This window comes from Thunnus albacares, chromosome 23 (assembly GCF_914725855.1).
Source record: "Thunnus albacares chromosome 23, fThuAlb1.1, whole genome shotgun sequence".
Lineage (NCBI taxonomy): Eukaryota > Metazoa > Chordata > Actinopteri > Scombriformes > Scombridae > Thunnus > Thunnus albacares.
Window position 1 is genome coordinate 16,506,344 of NC_058128.1, and position 20,288 is coordinate 16,526,631.

Consider the following 20,288-nt stretch of genomic DNA (forward strand, 5'->3'; position numbering starts at 1 on the left):
TTATTACTTATGCATATACAGCAAAATGCAGTATGCTCGCTATAGCTAGATGTGCTGTTGAGTTATTATTTTAGATTATTTATTTTTATAGTTTGTAGAGGTTGTTTTAAAGTGTCATTTAGATTATTCCCATGATTTTATAAATACATACTATTTATACTATAAGTAGTATAATATGACCCTATGTTTGGCCAGGACACTCTTGAAAAAGAGATTTTTCATTTGAATGAGGCTTTGCTGATTAAATAAAGGTTAAATAAAAATATGAAATTATTAATTATCTCTGTTGTATGCATACACTCATTTTTTTTAGATCTTTAAATAATTATTGGTATCAATTAAATGACAAAAATGCTCTTTTTTTGAGTGTGGGGAATTCTGGAGGTCAGTACAAAAGGGTAAACAAATAACACAAGTAAATTTAAGTACATTCCATTACTGTGAACAATGTGAAAGAGTTTATTCATAGTTTGTGGGAAATTACACTACAGAGAAATGAAGTCTCCCCCTGCAACCATCAACTGTTTGTCTCCCACTGCAGAGCGGCAAAGGAAAAGGGAGGGGAGACGTCTCTGAATTGCCGCCACGTGCGCTCAAATGCCTTCTTTATTATAATAACTTTTTCTCGATTGGTCCAGATACGAAACACAGTATTTATATACGACATCTAATTGGTCGTCGCCTCCGACTCGGTAGTGAACACAGCGCAAAGCTTCCAGACGAGGGATTCTTGGGCGTCTCGTACTATGAGAAAAGTAGTGCGTGGTGCAGAGGGTTATCCCGGTGATATTTTCGAATAATAGTATAAAGAAATTGTATTACCTGCCTTTTATTTTCACGTAGACGCGTATCTAGTAAAAAAGTGTCGATTTATAATCTCGAATACAACGAAAGTGTCGATTTGTATTGGTGGCGGAGGGATACCAGCATCCCACTGCGCGTCAAAATATTGGCTTGGGAAGACCGCGCCAAAGCTCAGACAGCGGCCACTCTTCAGGATATCAACACGCAGCGGAGGGCCTTTAAACGCACTCTACTGTCGCCACGGCTGCTACACACATCGGAGTGTTCGTTGTTTTTATTACCTAAGAGGGTTTTTTTCGTCGGAGATACTCGAGTCAAGACACACATTTCAGATTTCATGCCGGTTTTTGGGGAAACGGTGTACGACTTAACTGTCGTGACGCGACTTTAACGGGCGCGGTGCGGCGGACTTGGTGCACTGCTGGACTGGATATATTAACGGTTACCCGCTTGAAGCCAAGAACATTTATACTGCGCCTGAATTCACTTCTCTCCTTACTAAACTGGTTTCCAATCGACTCTCAACGGGTGAATAGGGATCTTCTACGCCGGCTTCTCAGCTTGAATATGTTGCTGTCAAAGTTTGGTTCATTTTCGCATATTTGCAATCCTTCAAGTATGGACCACCTACCAGTGAAAATACAGCTCCAGCCGGGTAGGTTATCGTTACTGAACGCTACATTCCCACCGCTTAAATAATATATTTGTAATACAACAACTGAAAAGTAGCTTAAACGCATTTTTGCTTAGCTTGATTAATTTAGAGTAAGCTAGTAGCAGTGCAGCGGAAACGATAGCGAACACTTGACCTCGCAGTAAGCTGCGGTTTGTTGTGGAAATACTGCGCTTACCGTTACCTTGACATTTCTTTTTTTCTACTTTTATTTGCAGTCAAAGTGGAAAAGGAGCCCTTTGACAAGGTTTACCAGGTGGGATCTGTGCTGGGCAGCGGAGGATTTGGAACCGTGTACGCCGGCAGCCGGATTTCCGATGGCGCACCGGTAAGGATCGGGATCTGTGTTTTGATCCTACAATAAAATGTGACTTCCTCATAATATTTTAAGAATGTGCTTAAGTATTTTTTTTCCTTTGCGTATTTCAGGTTGCTGTGAAGCATGTTGCAAAGGAGAGGGTGACCGAGTGGGGCACAATTGTAAGTATCCGTATGTGTGTGTGGTTTGTTTTGGTCCCCCACTCCCCCACCCCCCACCCCCCGGCTGCTGCTGCCGCTGGGTGTTGTGATGTTAAAAGGAGAATGGCTGTGTGTATTTATATATTTCCCCATCTGTTTATTGCAGAACGGAGCGATGGTGCCTTTGGAGATCCTGCTGCTGAAGAAGGTCAGCTCATCTTTTCGCGGAGTTATCAAATTGCTGGACTATTATGAGCGTGCGGACGGCTGGCTGATCGTTATGGAGAGGCCGGAGCTCGTCAAGGACCTTTTCGACTTCATCACCGAGAAGGGCGCCCTGGACGAGGACACGGCGAGGGGCTTTTTCCGCCAGGTTTTAGAGGCGGTCAGACACTGCTACAGCTGCGGTGTGGTACACAGAGACATCAAAGATGAAAACCTGCTTGTGGATCTGCGCACTGGGGAGCTCAAGCTTATTGACTTTGGCTCAGGGGCGATTCTCAAGGACACAGTCTACACCGATTTCGACGGTAAGTTAAGCAGCTGCCGCCCCCTTTTTACACATGAATCTGTTTTATAAGCTGTTACAATGCTGGCTTTATGAATTGTTTTTTTTTTTCTGAATACGTATCAGCGTGGGCTGGGTTGTATTTGCCCTTGATGCTCCGTTGAGCTATATTCAGATATGGAGGCGTTCATGAGGCTGTGACGCAGCGGTCTGTTTTTAATCGAGGGTTTTCCTCGCCTGGGGTCTCACAGCTTATCACGGATCGATGCTGCTAAATGAAAAGTTTCCAGTGTTTTTAGCGGGATGACGCGCATGTTATGGATCCACAGATATGACTCACAGTTTATTAGTCCTACTGGTGGCCGTTTGTAATCTCTCACACATTCACATCATGTGAGATTTGAGTGTACTTTTATGTTTCCGCTTGTTATTTTGTTAGTAAAGCTTGAGTCACAGTCACAGTTTGTGGGTATTAGGTCAGTGCCACGTAACATCTGTTTGTTGTGAAACCCGAGTCGGTGGTTCACGTGATGGGCTCACATTGCCTTTTTTTTGTTTGTTTGGTATCCAAGTTCCTCCTTCCAGGAGGGAGGAGGGAAAGGGGAGGAAAAGAAAGAAAAGAGGGAGGGAGGGAGGGAGGAGACGCAGGCAGGTCACCCAGTTTGTGTTTTGTGGCTAAAGAAGGATGGAAAGCATTTCTACCATGACTCAGCCATTTTAGACACAGACACATTAATTAGTTTCCATTTTTTTCTCGTGAGCACTGGTGCCCTCTATATTCCTGTAGTGTTACACTTAAACCTGCACAAACTAGATCCCTTTTAATGCAGCATTTCACAACACACACACTCACTCTTCCTCCCTTTTATTTTCTGTCCATCATCTTTTAGGTACAAGAGTGTACAGCCCGCCAGAGTGGATCCGCTTCCATAGATACCACGGTCGCTCGGCGACGGTGTGGTCGCTAGGCGTGCTGCTGTACGACATGGTGTGTGGAGACATCCCCTTTGAGCAGGACGAGGAGATCCTCAGAGGGAGACTGTACTTCAGGAGGAGGGTTTCAGCTGGTGAGTCAACCATAACAACGCACAAAACACATGAGGTGAATCTGTTGCCCTCTAGCCACAGTAACTGGTACAGCCCACAATCTCCTTCCCAGTTTGACAATGTTATGAATCAGTTTACATTAGAGTATGACCTCACATTGATAATGGATTACCTGCTGATGGCTGGTAGACGGCTTTATCAACCATGGCAAAAATTGAGATTTAGGTTGTTTTGATTTCCCTCAGTGCACTTTGTGTAACAGCCCTGCAACCCCCAGAGAGCTAACTCAATAAAAGGATGTGTGCTCTCCTTCTATTGGCTGTCTCTTCTGCCTACACACTCAGATATTGTAGATCCATACAAACTGAGTCATATGCAGTGCAGCTACATACAGATAAAAAACAACTTAGTATATTCTCCCTTTCACTTCAGAGCATCTTATCTTCAATATTGTTTTCTGTCTCCTCCTCCACCCCCTCAGAGTGCCAGCAGCTGATCAAATGGTGCCTGGCCCTGCGTCCATCAGACAGGCCGACCCTGGAGCAGATTTGCGACCACCCCTGGATGAGGGCGACAACAGAATCACCCAAATCACCAGAGGAGCCGGTCGCCGGTGACATCCGCCTCAGGACCATCGACACAGACTCTTCGTCAAGCACAACCTCAAGCAAGGAGAGCCTCTGAGGACGGCTCTGATGGACTGAAAAGACTTTCTGGGGAAAGAAGGGGTGGGGATGTAGGGAGTAATATGGACTCAAGGCCAGCAGCCTGTAGCCCAGCTGGCCTGTCAGCGGCTGGGCACTTGACACAGCTGGACCGGCAAGAAAAATGTACTTTAATTTTCCTCTTTTGTAGGGAATTTCTAATTTATTACTGTTTGTTCTTCCTTATCTTATTTTCCCCCCATCCCCCCTTTTTTTTTCTTTTAGTTGATTATATTTGTTTCCTAATCGGGAACATTTTGCTGTTTGGGCGGTCTTACCAGCACTATTTATCCCCCTCTCCCCCTTTTTTTTTTAAACTTTTGTTTTACTTGTTTTGTTAATAGGCTGGTATATACAGCTGGCAAGGCCCTCCTATTCAGACATGGCTGCTCTCATAGAGCTTGGAGAAAACCTTTTTATTTAAATGTTTTAATTTTGATTTTGGAGTGCCTTTTTTTGGAAAGCTGCTTTTCTGGGGGGCTTTCGTCAACAACTATGTTTTTGTTTTTGTTTTTTTTTTTGTTTTTTGATTGCCCGCGGCCTGGCGGCTAAGTTGCCTGTGCTGTGATGGAGGAGGGTGTAGGCTTCTTCTTATTTTTTTTTCTCTTTTTTTTTTTTTTTTTGTTTTTTTTGTCCCCCTCTCCATCACTGTAAGCCAACCGGCCCCCAGCCAAGAGGCTAAGATAGCATTAGATAGGAGAGAAGGAGGTGGGGGCTCTTCCTGACAATGGAATACTTGAAACACACTCGACTCAACTCTGTGTCGCTCTCTCTAAAGCTGCTCACTCACTCTATAGCCTGAACAGGTGTTTGGAAACTGGATCCTGTCTTTTCTGAATGTCTACAAAATGTCAACACACACACACACACACCTCTCCCCTCCCCCCACCGCCTTTTTCTCCTTCTCTTCACCCATGCCTGTTGCGGGGTGTGTGGCCCTCTTCTTTTCTTTTTTGCCTCCCACCATCTCACTGCTTAACACTACATGGCCCCCGCCCCTGGCCTCCCTCAGGGTTTGGGGTGTGAAATGCACAATCAATGCAATATTCATGGACTCAATTATGCATTTTTTTTTTTTCGACAACAAATATTGTACAGCGTGTTTTGTTGTTTTTTTTTTCTCTTTTTGTGTGTGTACATTTTTTTTCCTCCCCATTTGCATTTAATTTATTTGTAAACATGTAGACATTCCACACTCTGTGGCTATTTATTTATTTATTGTCTATGCTTAAACACCCTCCCTCAAAAAAATTTGCATATCCTACTTGGCCTTTAGTTTGCATTCCTTTATAACTTATTTTTTACATTTCGACAATGGGTTTTCTGAGATGTGGAGGATGCACTGACACGGTTGTCGATGTAAAGCAGAATAAAAACGAGTTTACTTAAATTTGAAAGAGCATTTGAATGTTATTTAACTACTTTAAAAAGTCTGTTGGTAATGTTGAATGGCTAAAGTATCCGAGGAATCCATCTGGTTTCTGTGCTGTCAAGATGAATTTGAGTTCTATGGAAAGCTAAACAACGGGTGGAACAGCGTAGTCGTCACATAGCCTCATATTCGAGACCTTTCAGTTCAGCTGTGTGACTTGTGGCTGTGAAGGATGGATATTGCTATTTTTTGATACAAAAGTTTCAATTAAACTCCCATTTTGTATGTACAGAAATAAGTCTTGGTGTCTTGATCATTTTGAAGGTGATGCATGAGTTTTATTACATCATATTAAGCGAGAAAAGGAACAAATTACCTCATATGTTAGAGATATTGCATGATACAGTAGTAAAAAGCACACACATAAATGAAGTCTTTACACCTTGAACACACCAGCCAAAATTCTTAATCTACTTGACGTGTGGTTCATTTACACTGCCTTTAGCAATAACAACAATATTGTTACACGTGACACGACTGTCAACGAGGCTGAGGGGGAACATCACAGGAGCCATTAACTGGGATGACAACCTGCAGAAGCCACACGGCTAATAAGAGGCAGATGCTGGCATGATGGAGGAAAAGAGAGAGAGAGAGAGAGAGAGAGAGACAGTAGGGACGTTTTGCATCATCACACACATACGCTCAGCCTCTAAAATATAACTAATTGCTTTTCCATTTTATGTCTCCTGCTTGCCTACCTACCGTACAATAACATAAGTCATTCCATTATTGGACACAGGAAGGTCATGAGTAACGGAGGCTGTGTGCATGTGTATATAATGTGTGTGTGTGTGTGTTTGAAGGGTTTCCAGGAAGCAGGAGTGAGTGGTGTATTAGGGGTAGTGTGTTTTTTTTTTTTTCTGGGGAGGTGCTGCCCCCTCTGGTGAGTCAGTGCCATTAGCTCTCACCTGTAATACTTTACCACTGATTACAGCTGAATTATTAAAGACGCTGCAAAGTGACATTTTATACAGACAAAGCAGACAGATAGACATAAGTGGGGTTTTTTGGGGGGCGAGACAAACGTCAAACGCTCACACTTTTCAGACCTTCTTATCCCTGTGTAAAAAAAAACAAAAACCTCATCTTGATAGCTCATCCAGACGCCTACACATGTCCAATTACACTTGACTGGCTGCTTCCAACTCGACCGGAGTGGAGACATATGGGTACTTAAAGACTTCATAAGACAGCTGGTCCCTAAATCTTCTCAGGGATCTAATTCATGATAACAGGACTGATTTATATGCTTGGGAAAAAGGAATAGACCTTTTTAATTACCCATTGGAATATAATGTACATCTTGATACATGGGGCAGACAAGTTAAGGCATTTAAAGCAGCAATCAAGTAGTATTTTGACTTCATTCACAAGTGATTTTGAAGAGTTAGATCTGCAAATGGAGCTTTATTAATACAGTATTTGAGAGAAAATGTCTTGTAAGTCCTCAAAATATGCCTTCTCTTATAAGAAAAATTAAAAATCTATGTGAATTGAGTGCTGAAAAATGGCTTTAATGTTGCATATTGATACGTAAAACTTGAACCAGGATGAGGTAACTTTCAGTGAGGGAATGGGGGACTAGTATAGCTGGAGATGCCTCTATTAATCATAATCTAAAACTTCATTCCTTACAAGCACCCCCATAATAAAAAACAGAGCCATAAATGATGGCTGATGTCACATTCAATACGTTGACATCTGCGTATCTAAATGTGTCCCTGGTAATCCTCCATTGTCTTTGTGTCTCCGGGCTTTTTGACATGCAAATGACCGGCAACTCGTCTTCATCAGAATCCCTTCTGCTTAGACTGAAGGCTACGGCGAGGCCTCATCCGCTCGCACCGTGAAATCCTCATTAAGTGTAGCGGGGCATATGTCACACTGTTGTCTCCTTCAGTTGAAGTCTGATCCCACAGGCTGGTTAATATCATCCTGCGCTGCCACTGAGCTCGACTTTATGAAGATCCCACAGCTTTATAGAGATCTATTAAAAGATCAAATGTCATGAGATAAGAGCGCATTTGAAATGTTTTGGGTCTAAAATATTTAGATTAAATAGTCTTTACCTGAAGTTGTGTTCAATTTATCTGAAATATTGAAGAAAAGAAGCATCATGAATCATTTTACTATCATAATCTAAGTATGTAGTAGTGTTTTTTTTGAGTTGTAGCTGAGGTCACTGCATGCAGAGCTTTTTATCCCCCCCCCTCTGTTACTCTGTATTCTCTGAACAAAAGTGCTGGCACGTTGGGGCTGTTGGTAGCGGCCGTCGTAGGTGACAACTCGACAGACACAGAGGAAGATGCCAGATGGACTCTGGGCCCGAGGGCCCTGATGGGCACAGATGGGTGGGTGGGTGGCACCCACACAAGCAGTACAGGCTGGAGCGCCAGCACCAAGACAAGGAAAGGATGAGAGAGATCACACCACCGCCAGTGATACTACACTTCACACTACTTCTGTGTGTGTATATGTGTGTGTGAATGTCCGTAAATCTGACCCTGATTAAGGATATGTCATTTATATGAGTTTGCGTAAGTGTGTGCTGTCTTATATATGTGTACACGTTGTGGTTCTGGATGTCTCCATACTTTTGAGTTTGTGCATGTACTTACACACCTCTCCCACACAATACACTGAAAACACTTCATCATGAATCATCTTCTTCTAACTTCTAACTTCATCATCTACTTCTTGAAAGAAGAAGATCAAATACTGTGCATGAAATCACAGCTTTGACCTGGACTCACCTGATCAGTCTGCACACTCACAATTCAAATGATCATACAGGTTATAAAAATGGCCGCTGTTAACATCATTCACAGTTTACAGACCTACTTCCTTCTTCAGCTTTAACCTACTGTGCTTACCATAGTTGTGCACACCTGCAGTTTTTCTGTGAATTGAGAGATTTTTATTCAGCATTTCAGGTGCGCTCACTTTCACATAATCTGGCTAAACTGTTGGTTTGACCTGTGTAACGGTCTGACTGCTTAAGTTCCTCACTCCATCAGACTTGTTGAGGGGTGAGTACAATGTTAACTGGAAAAAAAGCCAAGACTATAAAAATAAGACCCAAGTTATAATAAACTGAAATTATCCTTTAAAAGTCAGTTAAACGAACATGTAGCTCTACAAATAAAAATTATGTTTCCTAAAGGGAAATAATATATATATGACCAATATTTATTACTTGTGAAAGCAATAGGTGTGTTTTCATCCACCTGTTTTAAAAAAAATGTGAGTGGAAAACAGAATATTTGAAAAAAATCTCAAAATATTGCAAAAATATTTGTACGCTTGACTGAGGTGCAAAAGTTGGCGTATCGATAAAATCTGAATGCGACAAAGTCCAATGGAAACAGATTTAGCGAGTAAATCATGACGTACGTGATGCAGGTGACTTACATGCCCACTCATGTTTCCACTCCACTGAAGAAACCAAAAATAGCAGCAGATGAAAACAAATTTCTGAAAATTTGGTAAAATTTGCACTACTCTGATTTATTTTATACTGTATGCGTCCTTTCACTTTAACCATGTTTAAGTACTTGTACTTGTGTATGTGCCTTTGTTTGTAGCCCATGGGGTTGCAGGACGGCTGGCTGCTCACTCTAGAGGCCTCCTGCTCTCTGTTACCCAGCGCAGAGCCTCCGCAGGGATTTTCCACTGGTCTGGCTCAGCCTTCATTAAAGGCTGTGCCACTGGCAGAGAGGAGTACCTGGCTGCTGGGAACCTGCTGCTGTCACCGCTCACCGTGAAGGAACTCATTGTTCTGGGTCGACGGGACACTGTGTGTCTACGCTGTAAACATGAGGGTAGTGTGTGATTCAGGGGACACAAAAGCAACAGCATCAGACATACACACAGACTTGTATGAGGACACACACACACACACACACAAACACAAACACACAGTGGTACAAACAGATCCCTGAGATTAAATAGAATCAAGGCTCCAAAGCCTCAATCAGTCCGGTGTACTCTGCTGCTGTTGCCAAGCTCCAAAACAACAACATCAACAACCGCAGATCTCAGCAGGTGAAGTGAGGGGACTGTAACGGCTTAATATTCCCGAGTCAGAACAATTGATCATATCACATCTATTTGTGAGAGTGTGTGAGAGAGACAGAGAGGAGGTCATAAAAGGCGGAAATGGGGAGGGGAAAAAAAATGAGAGGGTAAACAAAAAGTGAGAGGAATGTGAGGGTTTAAAGGGGATGAAAAGAGTGAGAGTGTGTGTACAGAGAGGAAGAAAGATTGAGATCTTAATCGTTACAGTCTTGTAATGTGATCAAAGGATTCGTTGACCTGGTCCTCATTTTGCCTTGTGGCTGTTATCTGTTTCTTCAGCACGATGAGAGGAGCCTTCTCTGCCGGTGAAACGGGACACTATCTCGGGAAATATTAGTCCAACAACATTTCTTGTTGTACAGCAGCGTATTTATGAAACTGACCACAAAAAACCCCAACTTAGTTTCTCATTCATATCATCTGACATAAAAACACTGAGAGAACGCTGACTGAAGGGTTATTTGAGTCCTTCTCTCCCAGTTGATTGTCCTCTTAGTATTATTGTATTCGTGTTTGACTTTGATCATTTTCTCTTTGATTTTGTACATCTGTGTTTTTTGTACTTAATTCCCTAATATATTTTCAATGTATTTGTTGCCTATGAGATAGTATTCATGCTTCCATATGTATACAATGTTGGGTGGGACTAATGGTGTTTCCAGAAAGAACGCAAAGTATATTTTTGCGAGTTTGACCAAAGTTCATTAGATGTAAAGTAGCTAGCAACAGATGCACCAACCGTGTCTGTCAGTCTTTGTGTTCTTTCTGTTATTTCTTCATTTCTCTCTGGTTTCCCCTGTCATCTGGTTTTATGACGTTAATGAAGCAGATTTATAAAGCCCCAGGATCCGCGCAAATTTTCAACTTGGCAGGTCTTCGCGTCAATGCGTCACCGAGGATGAATGTGTGTCTACTCACGTGTTTTCATTGCCTTTATATGCAATTGCGTCACCTGTAAAATTTGCTTCACATTCTGTCTGAACACAGTAAGACTATTCAGTGACACAATGAATCTGTTTGATTTCTCTGTACTTGACAGGGCTTGAAATGTTGCATTTTTCCTATATATTAAAGGGAGCATTCAACAGTCTTGCGAGTCCTTGTGAGGCAGAAATCACATTTGCAGTTTTTTGGACTCAGAACGTGGATTAGAAAGACGTGCATTTGTTTGGCGTATTTATTTAAAGTTGCAATACATGACATTCAGCCACTAGATGTCGCACTATAGCACCAACATCTCAGACCAAAACAAACGTGTGTCATTTACTCAATAAAGTTGGGGGGAAAAAAAGAAAGCTGACACCCCATGAAACTCAGATCAAACTGTCAAACTAGGCAATGCTGATCAAATATGGATCAGTTACTGCATTGCCTATCACTCGCCTCAAATGTTCTCAGAAACATATTTTAGTGTACTGTTAAGCTGTTATTTAAGAAAGTTTGTGACACGGCTGCCATCTTCGAAACGGACGTGGAGGACACAGAGGGACTCACATGCACTAACATCTACGCGCGGCCGGTGCGGCTACCAAAACAAAGAACACAGAAGCTCAGATAACAACACACACAGAGTAAGTGTGACTTCATTCACTGCTCAGGTCGCCATTACTCCACTATGTCTTTACATAGCAAATAGTTGTTTGCTTACATCCAGTGAGGCTCAGTGTCATTTATTGGACCTTTAAAGATACGCATTCTCAAACAAAATCTAAATTAAAGTAGCACAAACAAACTTGTATTCTTGCTGCAGCCTCATGTGACCTCACAATAACAGGTGAAGAGAATGAATGACTGAATATTCTCATGGTTGAGAGCACAGCAGGACTCCCTGTCAGTCAGGTTTTGTTTCAGGACCATGGCTCTCTAGTGTTTCCTTGAACTCAAGACAAACACAGCCCCCGCGGATATCAAAAATTCATCAGCAGAGAGAGCACAGATCTCAATGTCTGTAGAAGTGTAAAAATGGATGAGTGACTACATTCTTTCGCTGATGTGTCTTGCTCTGCAGCGAGGTGTCTTTTTTTTCCTTTGTGGCTCTCTGGTGTCAGCTATACTCACTTTCTCTTCTGCTTTTGTAGCTCAGGGCACTGAGGACGAGTGGAGTGTAAAACCGGAATGTAATGTTTCTAAGTCATGTTTATATTATCAATGAATCAAATGATGGGTAATGAAAGATATCACTTGCAGTGACTGACAAACCCTATGTTTGCAGACAGACAAAGCTAACTAGCAAACTAGCTGTGAACATAATGGAGCGTGTAGCAGCTAAAGAGCCACATGTTTCCCTCAGGAGTTGGTGGAGACCAAAACAGAGCTAGAAGAAGAGTGAGTATTGGACATTGCCATTCACCAGGCGATCAAAAACAATAACATTCACTCTCCTTTTAGCTCCTTTCTCCTGTTATCTTTTGTTATCTGGCTCTTTAGGAGCTAAATGCTGCAGTTTATTAGAGCTTTTTTGGTTGTAAACAATGGTTTGTTACAGCTGGAAACGTGTTTGATAAGAGCAGTGAGAGTGAAACAAAACAGTGTAGTTGTGGATTGAAAAAAAACACTGAAACTCTCCGTGGACCTGAGGGGAAATGCAGAGTCAGGTGATCATTCTCCACGGATTCATCCCTACAATTGGCTCCTTTCACATTATATGATTGATGCATTGCTGATATAAAATACTGATAAGTGCAGCTTTAACCTAAGAAAATTTCAATTAAATACACCGAAAAGACTTTGAACCTCTGCGCCATGAGTGCTACGAGGCAGACAGAAAGACAGCATTATGGGGCAGGTGCAGACATGTTAGGAAAAACAATATTTTGGATGAAAAAATGGGGCAGGGTGAGAGACATCAGGATAAGATTTGAGAGTCTGGACGTGAGTGGGGTTGTAGGAAGAGAAGATTCATGGCAGCAGGGAAGTGCTGCACATGGAGACCTACATTTCAACATGTGTTTTTGTTATGAGTCACAAGTGACTGCACAGGCTTTTGTATGTAACAATCAAGATAAATTTATCCTGTTGAAGGGTCACAAACAGATTTTTTTTCTTGGACTATCTCAACACTGAACTTGAAAGCTTTGTCAAGACAAGATGGTACTTTAAGATTTCTAATTCCTTTAAAATAACATCTTATTCTTCTATGACCCACTTCTGGGCCCAGACTGGCTCTTTAAAAAAATCAACAAGAGGAGCGGCACACTAAAAAAGGTTCTATCACAGCACTGAATCAAATCTACCTCCCTCTTATTTCAACTGAACAAATATCACTACGTGGTAGTCGGACACAGTTTACACAAGCAGGGCTTCGATTATAAGCTGTGAGAATGGCATGGCATTCAGAATCCCATTCAGGACTGTCACGAAAGCTGGCGCGTCTCCTTGATGGCGATGATTAAAGGGCGTGCGTTCGCCACAGGTATGTAACAACCACTTCAGGCTGAGCTTAGCTTCCCTCATGCTACCAGGAATGTATGGGAGCTGCTCAGAGGGAGAGAAAACTACCACTGTGTGGGGAACTACTCCTTCATTTTGGCCCCTCCTTCAGGCTTTCTGCTCAACCACATACAGTAGGTCCACCATCAGGCTGCACTTTCACCACTCGCTCAGCCTGAGAATATATGGTTTGGGAGGATCCTGGGAATCAGTGGGAACAGAAAGGAGAGAATTATGGGCGTTGCTTTGCTTTCTAAGAACTGTACATGCTGAGAAATTAAACAGAAATTTTGATGACGCTTTATAACTAAGTACAGACTTGATTACTTTGAAACATTTAAAAAAAACATTCTTTCAGTATGACAAAGAACAAGGTTATCATTTAAAAACCTAACTTGTTTTTTAGTCACTTAATTAATTAGCAACACTCTGCATCCTTGGAATTTAACACATACTAAATATTCAGGAGCAGTAGGTGGGCAGCCACACCAAAGCAGCTGAGGACCAATTCCAGCTTTGCAACCAATGCTTCGGTCAAGGGAAATGGTAGGGGTCTTTATGAATACATAACAAGCATGTCCTGTGTCAGCTGGTGTGGAAGAAACCTGACCACAAGCATTTTTCCTCCACAAACACATTCAAAGTTCAAACTAGTTTGTACAAAGTGCCATCCTAAAACGTCTAAAGGCGGGGACACATTCTCTCAGACTGTGTCTTCTTAAAAGCATTCATTAGTGTCTGAAATTAACTTTTTGACTCATCTGCCAAATGGGACTGCTAGATGAAAAAATCCACTGGCCAGAATAATAAACTGCCTTTTTAACGGTACCTAGCAGCAGGCTGGCGGCAAGTGACAGTTTAACAGAGAGCTATAATGCTCCGGAAAACTGAGAAACACAAAATTTCCTCATCATCTCAACCACTGTAAGATCATTGTGAGATTGACTAAATTAGAAAATAAGTTGTCTCTTTTGTAACATTGCATATATTAGTTAGTTTTACTCAAAAACAAAGTGTGTCAAAATTATTTTTATAAATGTTTATAAAATAAGGATGTGGCTATTGGTACAGAGTCATCCATGTCAATAATCCGTTTATTGTTGGTACTGAATTATTATGCATTGGTATTGACTGTGCAAGATCAAATTAAAATAGTTTCTAAATGGAGGAACGTTTTTGCTTGCAGGTGATACGTCAATCCTTCCCATGGTTTGGGTTAAAATGGTTAGGTTTAGGCACAGAAACCACTCAGTTAGGGTTAGAGGAAAATGCCCATTTACCGGCACTAGAATGTCAGGTTAGTGGTCTATAAGAGGTCCAGCAATAAATTCTGGAAACTCATTATGTATCAATAGAACAAACTACTATTGGCACGGAAAACCAATCCAGACAACAGCTTGTGGACTACTGACATGGCATCCCGTTCTGTGTCAATAGTCAGCAAATTATTTCACTGGTTCTGTAGCCATGAAACAAACCTCAATAATTATTATTTTTTATAATTACTGCCAGTTCTGTTCTGATATCTGTTGCCATCAACACATTGGCCGCATTCGTCTGTCCTTCTTGTCTTGTTCAAGGTGACTGTGTTCACCTGAGCATGAAAGCTGAAGGTGTGACTCAGCAATATTACATGTCAACATCAGCTTCGCTTCCTCTTATTAGAAAAAAAAAAAACAAGTCCATCATGGAGCAGCTCTGGAACAGCGTGACCCCGATGCAGTGCCAGCGTGTCACAAAACCCCCAAGGAGCCGGATCAGTGACGAACACTGCTGCTTCCTCTGGCCTCTCTCTCTCTGCCTTTACCAGAGTCCATTCATTCACTACAGCGTTTTTTTTTTTTTCATTCAGTTATTCTGACATTGCTACATGTCCACTGTAAGGCAAAAATCTTTCTGACACATAAAAGGAACCACAGAGAAATGCTCTGTTTTGTATTCATGACTGTGTCCTCAGTGAGGCAAAATGTCTCATAGCACTTTGTCATTGAAAGAAATATGAGCATCTTTTCGCCCTGAGGTGGCTATATCAATGCAATCAATTGTTTTGGTTTTTTCTCAGAAGTTTCTCACTGATGTCATTGATGATTTACATAAGAGACCAGTACTAACATGAGAACACTTTCACCCTTAACAATAGGCGGAATTGGAGCAAGTGAACAGGTTTTGGAAGATGACATAAACAAAGGTGTTTTTTGTCTTTCCTAGGGATTTTTTTTCCTGGGAATTGGTTGTTTTTATCCTGTAAAAGTTGACTTACTGAAAACAAGTGCTCAGGTTTATGCTTGAGTAAGGAGTCTCTGATTGAACTCCTGCCATCTGTGTTTCTAAGTTTGTACATCCCCAAACAACTGTTGGCTCCTGACCAACCTAACAAACCATTCCTCCTTGACATCCTCTTTCTCACCTCTACCTGCTTTTCCTCCACACATCCTCACTCCTCCTCCCCCCTTGTTTACCTGGAGCTCTGTAGCCACGGTGATGGCCGTGGTTGTCACAGTGATCATGTTACAACCAGGACAGCCAGTTCTGAGAAAGGGGAAACAAGGGATTCCCAATAATAAGCCACCATTGTTCCCAAAAGACTGCCTATCTCGGTGCTGCTACACTCCCATAACAGAAACACAAGAACATGCAGATACTACAAGATTCACAAAGGACACTACACGTATGAAAGCATACGTATGTTCACACAGGAACATGCATTCTGTGCAGTTTCACATCTGAGAAGTTAAAGGTAATTGGAAGTAACATTTACTATATAATCTGGTACATTGTTAGGTAGTTGTCCGTCATATGTCACAATTACTGTAAACTCGGATATTATGGGACTTGAATCTTTGATATTATGAGTTGACAAGGAGTGCCTGAACGCACCATTATTTGTTGTCACTAACGAGCAGCTAAGTGGGAAAAACTGTCCACATCAGCATCCACTTGTAATTCAGAATCAATGATGGGAATGTTGGGAATCTGTGAAGGTTACAGTATCTCATGCTTAACGACAAAAATGACAAGTGTCAACAAACAAGGGATGTTCTCAAGTTTTTCACAGATTGAGTAGTCGTGTAATTTCAATTTCAGATCAAGTAATCACACAGAGAATATCTAACGTATTGGACAATATATGTGATGACACTGATTATAAAATGTAAAAGTTGAACATGAAATACTTCCAATAAAACATACATTACTGACAGTTACATCTACATTATGTCGAGTATTAGTACTAATATAATCGATTTAGCTTATTATAACTGAGCTATTTGTATCTGGTTTCACTTGTTCATGAACTGCTACAAATGTGTAAAGCAATAAAAAAACCCAGCTACTTTAGCTTTAAAGGAATAATTCGACATCTTGGAAAATATACTTATTTACTTTCTTGCTGAGAGTTAAGCTGAAATTATGCCTTCAGCGTCCACAAGTACGCAAGAGTCCATTAGTGTCAGTGTGACGTAAATTTCGTCATCGGAGGGTGTATGCATAGGCTCTGTGCAGACATCCACATACCTCCAATTTGTTGTGACCGTGTGGACTTGTCCGCATGGTCTCAACGCTGTCTTCCTGTAGACGCCGAGGAACACATCCTCCAAACAAACTCCACAAAGTAGTATAAACAGAGCTACTACGCGTCCCTGGTTTCCACAGCTGTACATGTATGTGTCCGCTCAGGAGAATATCTGTGTACCACTCTGTGCATCAAGTTTGAAGCTGGAGCTGAGAGGTGATCAGCTTAGCTTAGCATAGCAACTGGAAGCAGGGAAAACAGCTAGCCTAGAAAGTTAAAAAATCCACCTACCAGTGCCTCTAAAACTCATTAATCAATGTTTTATCTTGTTGGATTCTCCACTGGTTGCCTGGCAACCTCATGGTGATGACAGGACTTTAATTTATTTACTTATTTAATGCAGTCATTGCTTAGGTTTATGCTAATGAAAGTTGAGTTATGTATGTGCATGCTAACCACGCGGGCGGAGGATTTTTCCTGGGAAAGGCCTAACTGAACTAAGTGAAGCTTAGGACAGCAAATGTTTGGCTTATCAGAAATAAGAAAGCTGCCATTTCACTGTCAATATTCTTCCTTGTGATCACTTATCAGAAATTAGTGTGTGTGTGTGTGTGTGGACGTAGAGGCAGGTCTTAAGTGTATAATATAAAGCAAAGGGGAAGAAAACAACAGAGCTGAGGTCAGTGCTTAACGGAGTGTTTTCACTCACACTGCTGTGTGGAAGACGCCGCTGTTCTTCTGGCTCTGCTGCAGCCGAGCGAGAATTCCCACAGGCTTTTTCCGCAACACAGCATACCACAGGAAGCCAGGATGGGTAGCAAACGCTTTAGTTTTGTAGGAAGCGTGTGTGTGCAATGCAGTATAACCTGCAGCAGAGAACTCAGATGCTGGCCAAACAGAACTAGGTCACATCCAACGTCATAACACACAACAGCAAAGTGGAAATATGGTTGCAGCGAGGCCACTGATTACGGCCTACTTTCTGCCTCTTTCTGCAACCTTGCTGTTTTCAAAAGTTTTATGGCACACAAAAGACACGGTGACACAGAAAATACAGTCCAATGACATTTTGAACAATCCTTTTTGTTGCACGCATGATGTGGTATATGTGGTTCTTTTATAAATCCTTCACTTAGAAACACATTTACAGATCAGAGCCTATATATTTTACAAGTCTAAAGGTTGTATTTCTGTGTGTATTCAGAAATATTTCCCCTATTAAATCTAGAAAATTTCAGGTACAGCATAAAAAAACAGAATTCTAGCCATGCAAGGGTTCACTGAATCAATATAATCTGCTTGAACACATGAAAGGTTTCCTTCTTCATCTGATCCTTGTACTCAGTTTGGAGGATGAGTGAGAGCACATGATCTCAAAATAACTTTCTATAAACCACCTTGCTCTTCTGTTCCCTGCCAAACAGCAGAGAAAAAGACAGAAAAGGCCTGAAAAACACAGGAAAACTCTGGAAGACAACCAGAGAGAGATACTAATGTGGGTGTTTCCGTGTTCAGGTGGATGGCAAAGGTCCCAAGAGACTTTGTTACTCAACAAGCGATGATGCTGCCAGGGCTGTGCACACTTCCAGAACTTTTTTATTTTTTCTTTTTTAAGGGAGAGGAGGAAGCAAACGGGCCATTAGCTTAGTACCTAAAAGAGTGCTTTCAGCGAGTGGTGAGAAGCTCACAGCAGAGGATTGTTTCTGCTCTACTGACTGCCGTGCTAGATGTCAGATTTCAGAGTCTAACACCATGACAAAAGAGCCAGCGTCCACTGATTGGAGGAGAATTGTTCAATTATTGGACTCACTGTAAATATCTGTATTTAAAACCCATAATAAAACCCAATATGCTGCACGTGTAGTTGTATAAATGACAATGGCCTTACACTTTCTCCACCACATTGCACTGTGTTTGATGTTTCCATGTCAGTTCATTCATGCACGTGTTTGCGTTCTCTCTATTTGCTCCTGATTATCACTGAGGCGGCTGTGATGTCACCAGCACAGCTCGCAATAAAAGGTTACGAGTATCAAGTAGCCCATTTGTTTGTGTGTCAGGTCTATTTTTGGACCTTTCCATTGTGAATAAACAAGGTAGTTAAACTGGACCTGCGTACATTTGTGTTGACAGAGATGTGATGCAGGTAAAACTCAAATACAGCAGAAGAATTGCAATTATTGTGACCTTTAAGCTGAAATGAGAAGAGAAAGTAGAGTTTATGAAGTCATCATCCCATTGACTTGGCCAAAACTGATTTTATGTGGATATCAGATCTGTTATTTCAGATCCCTCTTTCTTATTGGCAAAGAGCTGTGTATAAAACATTCAGGGAGCAGCCTCTCACTTTTAAGCGGCACTGACCGTCACTCGCGTTGGTTAAAATGACAAATGTCACAACTGGCAGGTCATCAACTGTCTCTAATTAATGTCAATTCTATAAGTAACTTGACAACATACCAGAATTCAGGGAGGGGGGATGGGGTGGGGGTGGGGGGTGTCAGGCAATATGACGCCTGTGTAATGTGTGATATAAACATTGTCACTGTGTACGTACGTTTATTTTTTACTACTGCCTTATTGACAGTGGATTCAGTAAAGAAACTGAGGTTCATTCACAGATGTCAAAAAGTACATGTTTTTTTTGCTTTTGACACAATGCAATGCAACGTCATCCAGCAAGGAGCTGTGTTGGCCAATCACATACAAGCACACATTCCTGGTGGATTACCTTGTAATGTGAATGCCATATTTCTACTGCTTACCTTGCAGTCATTGTGACGAAAGATAAGATACTTGTCACCATGATAACTTTCCAGAGTTGTAGAATCCTGTCTTTGAGAATTATAAACTGTTGCGCAGTGTTTGAGCATCTGATAAGCCTTTAAACCCATAAATCTGTAACTCAAACTGTCCAACTGAAATTAAATTGTATTTGTGAGGGAAGGAACTCCTCTCTGTAACATCACTGTTCAATCATATGGAGCCCCCCAGGGGTCATGTGGTAGAGAGAAAGTATTGATGGCTGAGATGGCCTATTAAACATATGTTCCGCCTCATTGTGTTCCCTCTGATCACCTATACTGTATTTTAATGTAGCCGAATTTCTGCGCCTGTCATCAGATAACAAAACAAGTATGAATTCATGTGATGAATGATGGATAATAAATACTAGACTGTGTTGACCAGCAGTCATCATTACCATGCTGCTGAGTTGCATATAAAATCACTATTTTATGATCATGACAAGGTCAGACAAAATAACCAAAAATACAGGTCAAGCTTGTGTCATCACAGTGGACACATTGACTTCTCAAACTAATTTTGTCCTTTTGTTTGCTTTGTGGTTCCGGCTCTAAGTGAGTGACATCATTTCTGGTCAACAGGTGCTCAGGTTGGTATGCAAGGAGCCAGGTGTCAGACCCGGAGTCACTGAGCATACTGATGATGTCATGGAGAGGCAAATTTTGTGTGTGTGTGTGTGTGTTTCTAAGATGATGGCGTGTCAACATTCCCTAGCGCATTTTCCTACATTCCCTTGTCACCCTCAAGCACACACACACACACACACACACACACACACACACACACACACACACAAACACTTTTAACCACCCACACAAAATGCAGTACATGCACAC

General features: G+C 41.6%; 1 protein-coding gene and 2 long non-coding RNA genes across 3 annotated transcripts; 1 reads left to right on the top strand and 2 right to left on the bottom strand.

Moving 5' to 3' along the window:
* Positions 1-959: 959 nt before the first annotated feature.
* On the top strand, positions 960-5,862 carry pim3 (Pim-3 proto-oncogene, serine/threonine kinase). The gene is made up of 6 exons (XM_044343625.1): positions 960-1,459; positions 1,696-1,805; positions 1,907-1,957; positions 2,103-2,466; positions 3,335-3,511; positions 3,973-5,862. Exons 1-6 carry the CDS (start codon positions 1,372-1,374, stop codon positions 4,173-4,175), a joined length of 993 nt encoding a protein of 330 aa, XP_044199560.1. The 5' UTR covers positions 960-1,371; the 3' UTR covers positions 4,176-5,862.
* A 1,261-nt stretch (positions 5,863-7,123) lies between these two features.
* On the bottom strand, positions 7,124-8,390 carry LOC122975140. The gene is made up of 2 exons (XR_006400573.1): positions 7,700-8,390; positions 7,124-7,617 (listed from the first exon to the last, which is right to left on the bottom strand). It is a non-coding gene; the product is annotated as an uncharacterized LOC122975140 (long non-coding RNA).
* A 5,056-nt stretch (positions 8,391-13,446) lies between these two features.
* LOC122974753 lies at positions 13,447-18,425 on the bottom strand. Its single transcript, XR_006400428.1, has 2 exons — positions 16,650-18,425; positions 13,447-15,665 (listed from the first exon to the last, which is right to left on the bottom strand). It is a non-coding gene; the product is annotated as an uncharacterized LOC122974753 (long non-coding RNA).
* Positions 18,426-20,288: the final 1,863 nt, after the last annotated feature.

Bases quoted from the DNA above. Each gene is read 5' to 3' on its own strand.
- pim3 (XM_044343625.1), top strand. From the start codon at position 1,372: ATGTTGCTGTCAAAGTTTGGTTCATTTTCGCATATTTGCAATCCTTCA. The intron at 1,958-2,102 runs GTAAGTATCCGT...TGTTTATTGCAG, and splicing joins TGACCGAGTGGGGCACAATT to AACGGAGCGATGGTGCCTTT. The intron at 2,467-3,334 runs GTAAGTTAAGCA...ATCATCTTTTAG, and splicing joins AGTCTACACCGATTTCGACG to GTACAAGAGTGTACAGCCCG.